Source organism: Grus americana, chromosome 7 (assembly GCF_028858705.1).
Source record: "Grus americana isolate bGruAme1 chromosome 7, bGruAme1.mat, whole genome shotgun sequence".
NCBI lineage: Eukaryota > Metazoa > Chordata > Aves > Gruiformes > Gruidae > Grus > Grus americana.
The window spans coordinates 28,259,529-28,273,696 of NC_072858.1; the positions used below are offsets into that span (position 1 = coordinate 28,259,529).

General features: G+C 40.8%; 2 protein-coding genes across 3 annotated transcripts in view; one reads left to right on the forward strand and one right to left on the reverse strand.

Moving 5' to 3' along the window:
• Window positions 1–933: 933 nt before the first annotated feature.
• PLAC9 (placenta associated 9) lies at window positions 934–13,391 on the reverse strand. Its single transcript, XM_054832848.1, has 4 exons — window positions 13,003–13,391; window positions 3,594–3,694; window positions 2,530–2,650; window positions 934–1,122 (listed from the first exon to the last, which is right to left on the reverse strand). Exons 1-4 carry the CDS (start codon window positions 13,058–13,060, stop codon window positions 1,112–1,114), a joined length of 291 nt encoding a protein of 96 aa, XP_054688823.1. The 5' UTR covers window positions 13,061–13,391; the 3' UTR covers window positions 934–1,111.
• The window catches only part of LOC129209059 (putative threonine dehydratase), a 58,091-nt gene continuing 47,702 nt past the window's right edge, over window positions 3,780–14,168 (forward strand). The window contains exons 1-2 of one of the 2 annotated variants that reach the window (XM_054832842.1): window positions 3,780–4,549; window positions 5,389–5,455. The gene's annotated coding sequence lies outside the window, so the exon portion shown is untranslated. Of the gene's footprint in view, window positions 4,550–5,388; window positions 5,456–9,456; window positions 9,543–14,168 lie in introns of those variants that run through there. The other variant, XM_054832843.1, reaches the window with a different exon arrangement.

The window sequence follows — 14,168 nt, forward strand, 5'->3', positions numbered from 1 at the left end:
CTACGCTTTTTTGGTGTTCGTGTAGATTTACATGTGAGGGATGACTCAGTTTATTATGTAACTTAGTTTTTCCATAGAAGTTCTCTGCTTGAATCAACAGAATGATTCAGAAATGGTTGTGTGGGCAAGAGTTTGAGACTTGTGTGCTCTTGATGAGCACTTGTTTGTACTTGATATGTGTAATTTGTAGTTATTTCTCAGTATTTTCATTTTGCATGTTGTAATTTCTCTGGCTCTTGGAGCTCTGAATTTTTATTCTCTACTGGCATTCTCTTCAACTTGTCATTCTCAAAGTAGAAAGAAGTAAAGAAGAAAAACACAAGGGAAGGAAGAGGGTTTGGAGCTAGGACAGTGAAAATAGACTGCTTGTTAATCAAGAATGTGCAAACTCCTGCTCTTATTTCACACACGCTCTCTCCATTCTGTAAAAGTCAGGCAGGTCCTTTTTCCTAGAAGTTGTGTTGCTGTTTGTCACGGAAGAAAATGAGGGTCAATGTTGGAGTTAATTCTGGGTTGCATTGTCACTATGGCAAGGGAGAAGAGGGTAAAGATGTCAGAATAAGGTGGCTGTGCATCCAAATGACAAATGCTGACTAGTCCCGGTTCTGACTAGGATGTGCAGATAAGGATGCCTGTTTCAGTCAGTGGCAGCAACGTGACTATGTTCAAAGCCGGACTACTCCATATACTCATTTTTGTCTGACAATCTAAGCATATGTTGAGAGGAAATTGCAGCTGAAAGTTTATCTTCATTGATTTACACCGATAGCAAGAATTCACTACTTTGCCAGGGAAGGAATGAGCTTTTGAATTAAGGGAAGTTTGTTAGCTGTGCTTTAGTCCTGGACCCCACCTGATCTTGTTTTCTTACTGAGAGTGCTGTATTTGAAATGTAGTTTTGATTAAAGATTTAAAATAGAAAGCTTTGAAATAGTGTCTAAAAGCAAATACCTTTTTATTATAAAGCACAGGAACACAAAAGGCAAACTACAGCTGAGGATTGATCATCCCTGCTCAAATTCTGGAAACACAAGCTTATTGAATGAACAAAAGTGCAACTTTTTATGACAACCATACTGTTATATTCAGATGTCTTCTGTCTTCGCAGTGCTCAGCTGGTATCTGTATAGAGAAGAGTTGATATAATTATTTTTTGTTACAGGATCAGGATCGTTTAAAACATGAATCCTGCTACTTTGAAGTGGGAGTTGTCACTTTGATTCACCAAATCACAGAAGGAAGGTCCTAGAGCTCTGCAGTTCTTGAGCCATGTGGCAGTGGTTGCAAGCTCCATCTGAGTAGTACTTACTATAGATGGGCTGCAAATGTGCTGAGGTTGACTTGGAATTTCCATTTTAAATTCACTGTAACACTTTCTAGAATACTTTTTAAAATAAATTATCGTTGCAGGGGAGTGACTTAATTGTTACCTGTTACCCTCACAGAAAATCGGAAATTTTAAGGAATAACAAAGTTGGTGAGGACATATCAGTCATGGTGACCGGATCCATACAGACAACTGCAAGAACTAAAAGCCAACATCAACTCTACTGCTGTCTACTTCAAGCCCACCTTCTATCATATAAGTGCACTATAGTATGCATGTGTGGATGTAAATAAACAAACAAAAAACGCAACACTGACAAAACTCACTTGATAAACATGTCTGTGGATGCTCATACCTTTTGACAGGAGGTTTATTTTCCACCAGGAGTGTCTCTCACCTTGTTAAATGCATTATTGTTATTTGGGCAGAGAATGAAGAGGACAGAGCATTATAAGAAGCTGTGTAGAATAGGTGGACTCGTCCAAATAATTTCTCTTGTGGTTTAATTTATTCCGAAAACATCCAGGAGCATATCTTGTTTTGAGGGGCTTGCATGTCAAAATTGGATTTAAGATGTCAAAATGGTAATACTTTCAATACCTTTTTTTTGTATTTTGTTGCTCTCTTTTGTTTTGTCACACATGAAGCTGAAGAATCACAGGATCTTAGAACTGAAAAAGACCTTGACATTGCTTAGTCAATCCTGCTGTGTGATGTTTAACATTTCCAGTGCTGGGGAAACTACAGTTATATAATTTCAGTGGTTCACTGTCCTTGTAAGAAAGCTTTGCGTTGTGTTTTGCTTGAATCGTTCTTGCTGCACTATTTCCTTTTTTATTCCCTTTTGCAATGGGGAGGAAAACACAGCTTTCATCTTTCTGGCAGCCTTACTTGTTCTGGTGGGCTACTTGGATATTCTTTAGACCAAACATCCCCAACTTCACAACCTTTCTGTGTAGCTCACATATCTAGCTCCTTGGCTGGGGTTTTGTGTGGTGGGTTTTTTTTTTCCCTTTTTCTTCCTCCTTCTCCTCTTTAGTGGTTGTGAAACTTGGTGTTCAAAACTGCACCTGGTATTTCATTTGAGGCCTTACCTGCACTGAAGGGATTCCTTCACATCTTGGGGGGAGAAAAGAAGGCATATTTGGTGATAACACATGCAACACTGTTTTCAACTAGGTTATAGCCCACTAGTTACTTACCATCCAAAATGTCTATAAGGGGGGCTCCTGGAGCAATGGGGATATTCGATGTTGTCTCACTGATGATGTTGAGGAGTGACTTGACTTCTGATTCCAGATGCTCCACTGTTTTTATTACCTTCTAATAAAAACAAAGGAGGCAAATGGAGAAAGGGGTTAGTGAAAAGGTCAAGTGGAAGGAATTATACCAAATGTGTTAGCGGAAGTGCAAATCTAATGTCCCATAATGCTAACAGCTAACTCAATTTATGTTGCGCATTGCAGACTTAAATATTTCTTGTGTTATACCGGCCTCTAGTGGCACGGAGTATTAAAACTTTATTTCACGAGAGTTAAATTACAGCACCTCTGTATAAAGAATCACCCATAATTTGACTTCTTAGAGGGAGCTTTGCATTAATTTGTGTTTAATTCTCTCTCATTTCGGAGCCACCATCATATCCAAGAAAAGAATCTGCACAGATGATGAGAGGAGCTGATGGGGTGGAATGAAGACAGCTGGAACTAAAGTAGGAGAGAGGTAACGTTGCCATTTGAGAACCAATAGCATGCAGTTTAGCAACTACTCAGCTGGAAAAAGTTAACACTGGACATGTATCTTGTGAGTGCTTAAGACACCAGGGAATAAAATTAAAACTCTATAGCTTTCCTAGAGTCCTAGTCACAGAATTCATTTAGCTCTGGAGTGTCTGCAGGAGCGAGCAGAAACTTCTCCATCAGTCTTGGAGTTACCTGCAGAATTCACATCTAGTCATGAGCAGATGTGAAACTTTACAAGTATCAGTTCTGAGATTGTTATATTAAAGGCACAGTTATAAACATTTTAGAAAAGGCTGATATATTATTGGTTAATCAGTTGTTTGGAATTCATCAAGATAATGTTTCTGGTAGTAATCTCTTTATGGATGGTTACAAACCATGACATCTGAAAAAACCAGTCAGACCTTGAAGAGAATAAAATCAAGAAGGGACAGTGTCTAGAAACATCATTCTTTTTTTTTCTTTGGTCAAAAGGATGAGGCAGAGGTCTGCTATAGTCCAGGTGCCAGTGCAATAGTTCTTACCTCTTCAATAATATCTAAGCGTTCATGGATTGTATCATGTTCGTTACACCAGCTTCCTCTTCCCAAACTTCCAGGTAACACACTGACAGGGTCTGCAGCAGCTGGAAAAACAACCACGGTTAATTAGCAGGAGTTTTTTAATAGCAGTCCTTACCTTTCTGACTTCTGAAGTGGTACTTTGCATGCTAAACAGCATTGCTTATGAAACCAAATGTAGGAGTCCCAGGTAGAAATTGAACCCCTCTCCTAATAACTACAGCTGTACCCCCGTGCTGTGAATGTCTCCTTGCCTGTACACATTGTCAAAGTTGTTTGGAACAAAGTGTTTTCTCTTGCCAAGGGTACTTTTTTGGTTTGTGTGTGTGTGAGTGTTTTACACAACCTGTTTTTTTTCTACCTGTGCAGGGTAAGTTTATAGATTGTAGCTCTGTCTCTACAACTATAAAACCTAAGTGTTGGGAAGATCTGCCTTACACATCAGTTCCTCTTAGATGTTCTTCAGAAGCAGCTGGTACGGTAAAGCTTTGAAGAGCAGCTACGTTTGTCCCCTTATGCCCTGAATGGATACCGGCTGGTGATTCCACTGTGTCAGAAACTCGTCCATAACAGTCTGATTTTGCAACGGGAAGGCAAGCAATAAAAGTGTGTACAGCTGGTGCCTTTTGCTGACCAAGTCACTTGTATATTGTGATATATACAACGTCGCTTATCTCAGTTATCTTTCTTTACCTCTCAGTACTCATGAGCTCTTGCTCTTTGAACATTTATTCTGCTGGCTCTACTCCATGAAAGGTCAGTACCTGCTGGTGCCCATGCTTTAACTTTTGTGCAACATTGAGCAACATTTAGATTTTAACGTTTGTGCGCAGAACTGTAGCACAGGATTTTAAACCCCACTAAAGTGATATCGTATCCTGCTCCAAGTTAGGTCTTGTTTGAGGCCTGAAGAAGCTACGGTAAGAAACCAGCAGTAACTCATTCTGTTGTTTGATTGCAACAGAGGAAACTAAGCTTGTGTCATAATGAACAGTAAGAAACATAAGAAGAGCAACTAGCTGTGTCTTTAGTACTATTGTGTGAGAGCAGTGACTTGGAACTGCTGCAGTGCTCCATCGCAAGTCTGTGCCGGGATTTCTGGAAACGTAGGTATTGGATGATGGAAAACACACGTCAGTAGGAATTGTAGCCACTGCAGTTTGATGGGATAAGAGAGGTACTCTGACTTGGAATGGTATCCTTGAAATTGAGGGGTGGAGGGTGGGGAGGAGGAGAAGATTGAAATGTGATCTGATGTATTAGACGTGGCATTATTTAGAAATTGGTTTGGCAGAGCTTAAGAGAGAATTTTTGGTTTATTTGTAACAAGGCTTTGATTTGGGGTTTTTTGGTGCATTGACCAGGAGGTGGTGCTGTTAGGACAGAATCCCAAAGAGTTAATCTGCCTGTTTACAGCAGAGTGCTGTCATGTGGCAGCTCCTTAAACGCTAGCTGCTTTGCAGTTGCCCTTTTTTCCCCCTTTGTTGCTGCTAGTGGTGTTTTAGGAGTGTTGTTACCTTGGAACTTAGTGGTCAAGTGACCATGCTACTTCTCAAAATTTTTGCGTATTTACATATTTTTTCCAGTATGGCTGGAACAATATGGAGATACTGAAATTCTGTGTCAGAAATGGAGGTTACAACGTAGTGGCCAGTCTTTCTCTACAAACCTTGTCTTTCCTAATAATAGGACAATAGCAAGGGAAGCTCCATTTTACTCTCAGAGATTAATAAAATTTCCACCTTTCCAATATTTCCAGCTGTAGCTGAGCTGCCACCCATTGTGCTGGAGAGAGGAACAAGGGCAAGCAGAAGGCATGGAGTGAGGTAACTGCAGATGGGTTGGTGACTGCTGAGAACTTTTCTAGATCTAACTACAAATGAACTGAGAAAAAGAAACAGCAGAACTCATTAGGGTGGACTAAGAGCAAATGGAAGAATTTAAGAATTCCCCCAGGAGGTTATTTTTCACTCTACTACCCTAGCTGTTGGTGGTTGGTTCACAAGGTTGGATGGAAAGTTTGGGTGACGGCCAGCACCAGTTGTATGTGGTTGTTAAAGGAGCTTTTGGCCAGCTGTAAGTTACATGCCAAGCTTGTTTAGGTTTGCTGTTCCTTAGAAATGCAAAATGCAAGGGAGTTAATGTTGGCTAGCTCAAGTTAGTGTTGGCCACTTCTCTTTGATCGTGTATCTTACACCATGCTGATCCGTTAAAGCCCAGAGCTGCGCTGTAGGAGAAGCGGTAGTAGCTGTCTGTCCTGTCCGAATCAGACTCTGACCCAGAGACTCTCTGGCCTTTCCAAACTGCCTAACAGCATGGTGGGCATGCCTGTTGACACTGTGCGGGGCCTCCTTTCACCTTTTCCTGATACAGCACCTTAAATCCTCAAAGTGACTCTTTGAAGCAGAAACGTGGTAAGGTCTTACCCAAAACACCACTTCAATAATTCCTTTAGCTTAGCCCTTTTGTGTGAAAGAGGATTCTGTTTGGCACAAACCTCAGCATCACTGCTGGCTGCTGTTCTAGGCAGGTGTACGTAGGCGGGGAAGTTAAATATGATGGATGACTGTCATTTGTTCAAAGCGAAGTATGCCGAGATAGGTATGTATAGCCAATGTAAAGTTGTTGCATGTTACTGTGAGGTCAGCAAAACACTGCACAGCTTTGTGTGCATGTGCATGTCTATAGAGAACTAGGTAAAGGGGTTGCTGTGAAGTGCAGGGCTCAGCAGCACTCAGTCCTTTGGGGCAGTTTGTTTCTCTCTTCTGACACGGAGACAGACAGCTTTCTGGCACTCAGAGCACATTGCTGCTTTATAAACTGTAATGGCCTTACTGAAGGAGGAGGAGGTGTCTCGTTCCAGTTTGATAGAACTGCAAGATGTTACCCAGAACCACTGGGCTAATGCAGTGCCTAAAAAATCTGACAAATGGTCCAAGCCTAAGTGACTCACGAAGCATCTGATAGCTGTTAGCGAGTGATAAGAGTTAGTAGAAACCAAAGCAAGTTTAGTCCCTAGAGCTCACAGTATGGGGCTGGCTGAGGGCTGACTTATCAGAAACCCTCTCAGCCAGGGCCTACCTGTCTGCGTCTGGTTAGCAGCTTTCACACCGGAGCAGAGGCGGTCTTGCACTTCTTGGTATCTATGGTCTATGTATCACTGTCAGCCTGACTGTACAAAACTTGATCTTATAGCAGGGGATAGAAAGAGCAATGAAGTAAGTATTAACCTTAGCAAACAGGTTAACAGCAAAGGCCTTAGTTTTAGAATGCCTCTCAGTTAAGCTCCTCTGCCTCCTGTACATTTGATATACTCCCCCAACCCCCCAAGATGTTGCTGCTTCTACACGCTCCTTGGAGAAGTCCTCTTCTAACACCATCAAGATTCTGTCTATCCAGATGCTGTTAAATGGTTCATTTTTATCATCCAAGTAGTTGCTGATGTTAATAATCAGAAGAAACCTGGGCAACTGTCTCTTCACTGTCATTTGCTGCTGTTACTGACAGAACTGAAGTACGTGATCACACAGATCTGGTAGGTCTTTATAAGTATGCTTCCTAAAGATGTGTTGCTGGTCAAGTGAAGTTACGGGCTTGATGCAGAAATTACTGGGTTGGGTTCTTTGGTCTGTGTTATGAAGAAGGTCAAGCTGAGTGACCATAATATTCCCTATTGGTCTTAAAGCCTATAAAATTCCTTTTGCATTATTCTGTGACCAGTGTGGTTTTGAAAGTTAACTGAGCATTCATGTTGTGCTCAGTAGGGAGAGATGGGTAAAACAAAGCAGGCCACTATTCAAATGAAAGACAAGCGAGACTGAAACAGGAACCAGAAGGCAAATAAGGAAGCCTGAAATCATGTGATAGAACAAGGGGAATAAAGGAGAACATCTATAACTCTTCAAGAAAGCATACTATGCTGTGTTTTCTTGTTTGCGCTGCCATAGGTTTAGCAGTATCATTTTATTCCTGGAGCGTATAGCACAAGGTGGCCAGATAGCTTTTAATGAGAAAATGAAGGGAGTAGTAATGGATTTATGTTCCAATAGGAAAAAGGTCATGAACTTGAGGAACCTGGCAAACCCCTTAACCAATTTGGGAAGAATGCAACAGACCTCTGAAGGGACTTGCTGATCCTTGCTTAAGTTATTCCTTGTCTAAATATGAGTGTTGGATTGCACTTTAATATGTGTATATAACTTTGAAGTGTTAGCTCAAGAAATTATACAGTTTACAAAAGTGTGTGGTGAAGTTGACTTGCAGCTGAATACAGAGGAAAGGTTCCATTGCTTTGAACTTGAACTGATACTAATACTATCAGTATTAGTGGTTTGAGACCTAAGACCATGTTAAGCCAAGACTGTTGGTCATATTTAATTTGGGGGGCTGTTCCTAAAGGCACCAAACTTAGTTTTCAGTTATTTCCCTTAATTACGTTGGCATCCTTAGATACGGAAGTACTGGATTAACTTTCTGTACCACTACCAATTTCACTTTCACCAGCATGCCCAAATTCATTTTAAGCTATATTATATATAACTTAATCCGTATCAAATTTTACTGTTATGATGCTAAAGATAATTGATTTGGATAGAATGTGTTGTATTGGAAATGCTTCTTAATATGCAGATTGTCTTCAAATTCTTAGGTGTTCAGGAGCATATCTTTAACTGGACATAGAGCATTTTCCAGGCTGTAATCCATAAAATGCTGCCTAAAGTTTAGCTGTGATTTAGGTACCTCTGAACCTCTTTCTAGAGTTTATAGCTGCTTAAAGATAAGGGAATTCTTGCCTTTAGTGATTGCAATAAAGACTGCAGGAATTGTAATAAATACGTAAAATTTCTTAGCTTCTTATATACTGTCATAGGTTACTATGCTTTACACTGGAGGCAACTGTAAGGGTTTGCTTATATATACACAGAAATATATATATATGTGTGTGAAAGATTTCAAAGGTGGAACAAAATCCAAGGGGTTCCTCTGGTATCTGAGATTCATGAACCTCTAATAATAACGGAAACATCCTGAACTAACTTTCTTCCATTAAATTAATTATTTTTAATTATTCATTGTAGAAGCTCAATAACCATATCAGAAAGTCAAGTTCCAAACTTGCAGACCTGGCTCATACTGTTTATCAAGATGTAGAATATGCTACTATGAATATCATTTCAGATCCTAGATCAGTTAAGATTGAACTTATTCTTTTTTCTCTGAAGGAGAAGGACTAAAGAAGAAACATCACGCCTTGTGGCATCTATTGCATTAGCGACGGTGTTCTTACTTCTCTAACTTGTCTGTGCCATCAACCTACATACGAGATGTCATGTTGTGATGTGTTCTGGTCCCAGCGTGCCTCACTTGTGCTTGTGAAATATGCAAAATCAGAAACGGGACTTGATAGAAATTGTTCCTGACTAGGAGATGGCTGCCACGTATTTCTGTGTAAAACTGCTTCACTGGGAGGAAGGGTTTGGTATTGTGACCTGTGTCATTCTCACTTCACAAGGGAGCTTCAGCCCTTGCTTACCCAGCAGCGGAGACTGAGAGGGAGTGCACAAGGCCAGGGATGGTTTGTGCTGCCAGTGGGCACTCATTTTTTCAGGCATGGCAAAATCTGGGGCCTCTGCCATGGCTGTCTGCAAAATTACTACTTGAAAAACCACTTTGCTGCTGCTGCTGTGTTACCATATTTGTGATTGTAAGAAGCACTTAAGTTTGGTATATTTTCAAAGGAAGGAAGTTGATAATAAAATGTTCCTGTGAGGCAGCTGTTAACTTGGAACATGTTTCCAGCATGCTGGTCTTCTGAACAAGCACCCAGGGAATATCCTCTTGTGCGTGCTGCTGCAATGGAAAATGACTACAAGGAATTGGACTGATAAGAGATGTGAGCTACATAATTTGCAGGTAGGTTCTCTAATTCATGCTGTAACTTACGATGGGATACCCTGATGCTTTGGGCTGTAAACAAAAGTTTCCCTTTATTATGTATTTATTTCTGTGTGAATACATATTTGTTTTGGAAATTAAGGCAAAGTGTTAGGAAAATTATAGCTAGTAGCTGTATAGGACATACTTGTGTGTGTGGAGAAGGGGATGAGCTGTTTTAGAAAGAAGTGGAGCCGTGTTGGAGGCACGTGAAGAGGAGCATAGGTAAAGAATGTAAGTTGTGTAGAATGAGTGAGCTTAAGGCTGGTTTGAGCATAGAGGTGGTGAGATACATGAGTATTTGATGTCATCATCAATCTGAGGGTGACCACTGGTATCTGAGGATAAAGAGTTTTTCAATTTTATGAGGACATAGCTTTTGGTCTGTGTTTAGTAATAAGAGCTCCAGTCACGGGAGTGGGTGAGGTGAGTCTGTGACTTATTAGTCAGCTCTCTGGTTGTGTAGTTTGCATATGAGTAAGTTATGGTAGTAGAAAGAAATATGATAGTACAATGAAAGAATATCCTTGTAGTTTTTTTCTAAGACTTCAACAAGCCTAAGAACTTGCTTAAGATACATTTTACTCTGGCAGATGCTTCATGTGTTCTGCAACAACTCAGGAAGTAGAACAGTGATATATTTATGTGTGTGTATATATATACACGTATATACATACTAGATCCTGGCATTCATGGCCAAGACTCACAACTGCTTCAACCAGAGCAGATCAGCTGCATTTACAAATACAGTCACATCCTGCAGATGAACAGTAGGAGTCCTATATTTCTAAACCCCTGACGTTTTTGGAGTTGGATATTAACTTTTGCTGTACACATGGAGGTTGCAAAGTCTGGAGAACTTAATAAATTCCTTTTGACTAACTATAACAAAACATAGGGTTTTAAAGATAGATAAAATCTGTAAAAAGGCTCACTTCTATACAGAACCCCTATCTTCAGATGCCGCATGGTCTTAAGAAACTCATCTACATCTGGGTACACTTTGTTGTGACAAACTTTTTCTCCTTCCTCGTGGGAGCTCAGAGATGAGTGTTTGCAAAGACTGTAATCCTTGCACTGGAGACAATGACACCGGTAGGTTTCTATAAGGACGGAAAATACCGATGACATGGGGCATGGGTTAAACCACTAATAGTTTATTAGTAGAGAAATACGAGTCCCAGTCTGGTTTAAGATGGAACATCTCTCATAAATTTCGACTGTGGATTTAATTTTAAAGTGTAGTAGTTTAATCTCCTGGAGGCAAAATGCTGCTCTGCGAGAATGCAAGTGGTCAATTTTGGGCAAAAGAAAGCTGTTCTGAAAGGATTTTTTTTTTCCGTCTAGTTTCTAGGCAGTGATCTAGCTTATAGTTCTTCTCAGCTTTGATATGGCAAGTGCATATCAGAGGATCTAAAATATTCCGAGAAGGCACAATATGTTAGCTGAATGAAGAAAAACATTCTTACACTTGATTTACTTTAGCTTGTAGATAAAATGGAAGGAAACTTCAGCTGTTTATAAACAAATCGTGCCACAGTGTGGAGTACTGAGCAGCAATGCCTACACTGGAGCTCTCCTGTCACTGTGTCCCTGGTAGCACGCTAGTATTTGGTTTGCTCAGTATTTGGTCAGTGGGATCAGCCTGCTTGCCAGGTACTTGTTTACCTGAGGACTCCAGGTCACCTCTCTGCCATGCATAAACAAGCAGCAGAGCCTTTGCTGTTGGGGTGCTGCACCCCTCAGAACAATTTGCCTGGAGGTTTTTGTAAGAATGGAAACATGTTTAAATGGAGCAGGTATTGAATGCCCCAGTGCCCCAGGCTACGTTGTATGCTACGTTTGAGCAGCACCCCATGAACTAACCCAGCAACAGCAAAGAACTAGAAACTGCGTCGATTAGGCAGGAGCATGTGGTTGCATCCAGAAGGGCTCCCACGCCACCCTCTCCTGAGCTGTTTGAAGGCTGAGCAATATGAATATGAGATTGTTCAGATTAATGGCTGAATTAAAACATAAATTTTACTTTGGCGAATGCTGAACCATTTTTAAGAGGAATCCATGGCGGTTGGGAGGGAGGATTGGTAAGGAAATTGAAAGTTAAATTCCCTGTCTCAAAAGATAGCAAAGAGAAAGTGCGGATGTCTTTTTCAAGCCTGTGACAGACACAAAACTTCCCATATTACATAAAGGACACCATTGAGACAGTGAAAATTATTCCCGAGTAGCTACCACCTGGCATGACAGTAGATACTAGTCTGCACTGCAGTTATTATTCAAGTACTATTCTGTTTAGCTGGATTTTATCTGAGTTTACTAATGATTTCAGCTTAAAAACATATTTTTGGGGGAATAAACAAAAACATTCTTCCTGCCTTATTTTTTTTTTTCTTGAATTTCACAAAATTTTTTGAGAAGCTCGCAAAACTCGCAAGAGGATAGTGAGTGCTGTGGAGTGAAAACAGGTTAGAGTGCCCTTGCTGCGGTACTGCTATTTCAGTTCATCACCGATAAACACGGGTGGGAGGGAGTCAGGGCAAGGAAGAGCGACCAGGACTTGGGGGCAGAAAGGGCTAACAGTTTTTCAGGCAATGTTTTGCTTGTAATGGAAACTTACTACCCTGCCACGAAATACAAATATTGTGTGTTGTCAAGAAGTAAGAGCAGAGGGGAAAATAAAGTTGGGCCTCAGCTAGCAGAAAACGCGTAATACAAACAGGCTGGGAAGCCAGGTTTGTGGTTACACGGGGACTATAAACCCTTCAACTAGCCAAAAGAAATAGCTTTCAGTCATGCTTTCAGTCACACTGTCAGCTACAAAGTGATTACAGGTTATTCCAGCACTAGTCTTGTTAATGAAAGTAAAATTCAGATGCAAGCTTATCAGATGTTCTCTGTTTATACTTCGTACTCCCAAGGCATTTGGAGAAGGTGTTATGTGCCTCAGAATCTCAGGAATAAGTAATCCAAAGCAGAAGAGAAAAAAAATGTGGTGCCGTTACCAGCAAATCTAAAAAGAAGGGTTTGAATAAAGGAAAATGTCTATTCACCTTGAACTTCAATCTCATTTCTGAGTGAATTAATGTGTATGTTAATAAGGCTGCCAGAACAGTAATTATAAAAATGCAGGGCACTGGCTGCAGCACCTGAATGCAGTTCTAAACTTCTGAAAATACACTGATAGTATCTCCCGTGAGAAGTGAAAAATCTCTACCAAAGCAATATGCCTCCAGGATGAACTTTAATAGCACAAAAATGGAGTTCTTCCTGTTAAAAACAATATTCCCACAGAATTTTGATACATACCTGTGTCACCTTCATATAAACCCCATAGAGTAAGCAATTCTTTACCTCCCCCCCCACCTCATGCAAAGGCTTCGACCATGCTACAGTTAAGCTATAGTTATAGTTTCTGCTTTGCAAGCTCGGAATCACTTACCTAAAAGATCTTGCTCCTGCAGGACTAAAACAAACACCAGTGCCCAAAGGAAAAGCATGGCTTCAGCCTCCCCAAGCTCTGCTGTAGTCCTGGTGGAGAGCCCTGCAGCCTCCCTCCCCGGCTTTGCATCGACTCCGCCGTCCAGCCGTTCGTGCTGAGGTTTAGCCAGAGTTAGGAGGAAATATGCCCAGGCTGAGCCAAGATTCTTGAGCTGTTCTCTTCTGCTTCCCTCCTTTTAAAAAACACCCTTCCAGCTCCACGCAAAGTCCAGTTACCCAGGCAAGCTGGCAGTGGTCCAAGCTCCCCAAAGTTATTTTTTTTTTTTACCCTTGTATTTATTTACACAGACTTCAACTGGAATGTGCTGAAGACCTTTGGATCCTATAAATACAGCAAGTGGGGCAAGAAAAGGAAGGGAGAAAGGAGGAGGAAGGGGTGCTGGATGTTTCTTTCCCCTGTAGGATTTCATCTAGGGCGGGGAAAGCAGGAACGCTGGAAAACACAGTATCTTTAGATCTTGTGAGCTTACAGGGCTTTTTCCATTATTTGTTCATTTTGAAGACTGCAGAAACATCTTTTTTGGGCAGTACAAAGAGTGGCAGTGTTGTGGGAGGTGGCAACTGTCTGTGGTTCTCCTATGATACCATCCAAACAGAAAGCTCCTGAGGAGCCGTCTGAGCTCTTTTCAGTTTGGCAGGTTTTTGGAATAGGTTAGACTTGGTAACATCACATGCAAAAAATGTGCTGCTAATGGTATTCTGACAACATGCGTAATTTTTAGCAGGATCTTAATTAAATGTTAATTGTTTGTGTAGAAAATTCATGGGTGCTGACTGGTAACTGTCAATCTTTGATCCCACTAGACTGGTGTTCAAAAACTTAAGCTATCTCCTTCCTGGTATTGTTCCTCATATTTGAGTTACCTATTTTCAAACTATTGCCAATAAAAGGTGAAGGACCATTAAGATGTCCTACTTAATCCTAATGTCCAGGATAAACAGTGTTCTAGCTATTGAAAATAATAACCTGCAAACTAGAACAGATTTTCTTAGTCTTTACCACCTCTGTAGCAGTCAGAAAATCAAGTTCTTTGAATAAGATATCTGAAAGTGAGCCTGCAGAGATGCTGTCGTAGAGTTCATAGTATAATCATCCTTGGTGACTTC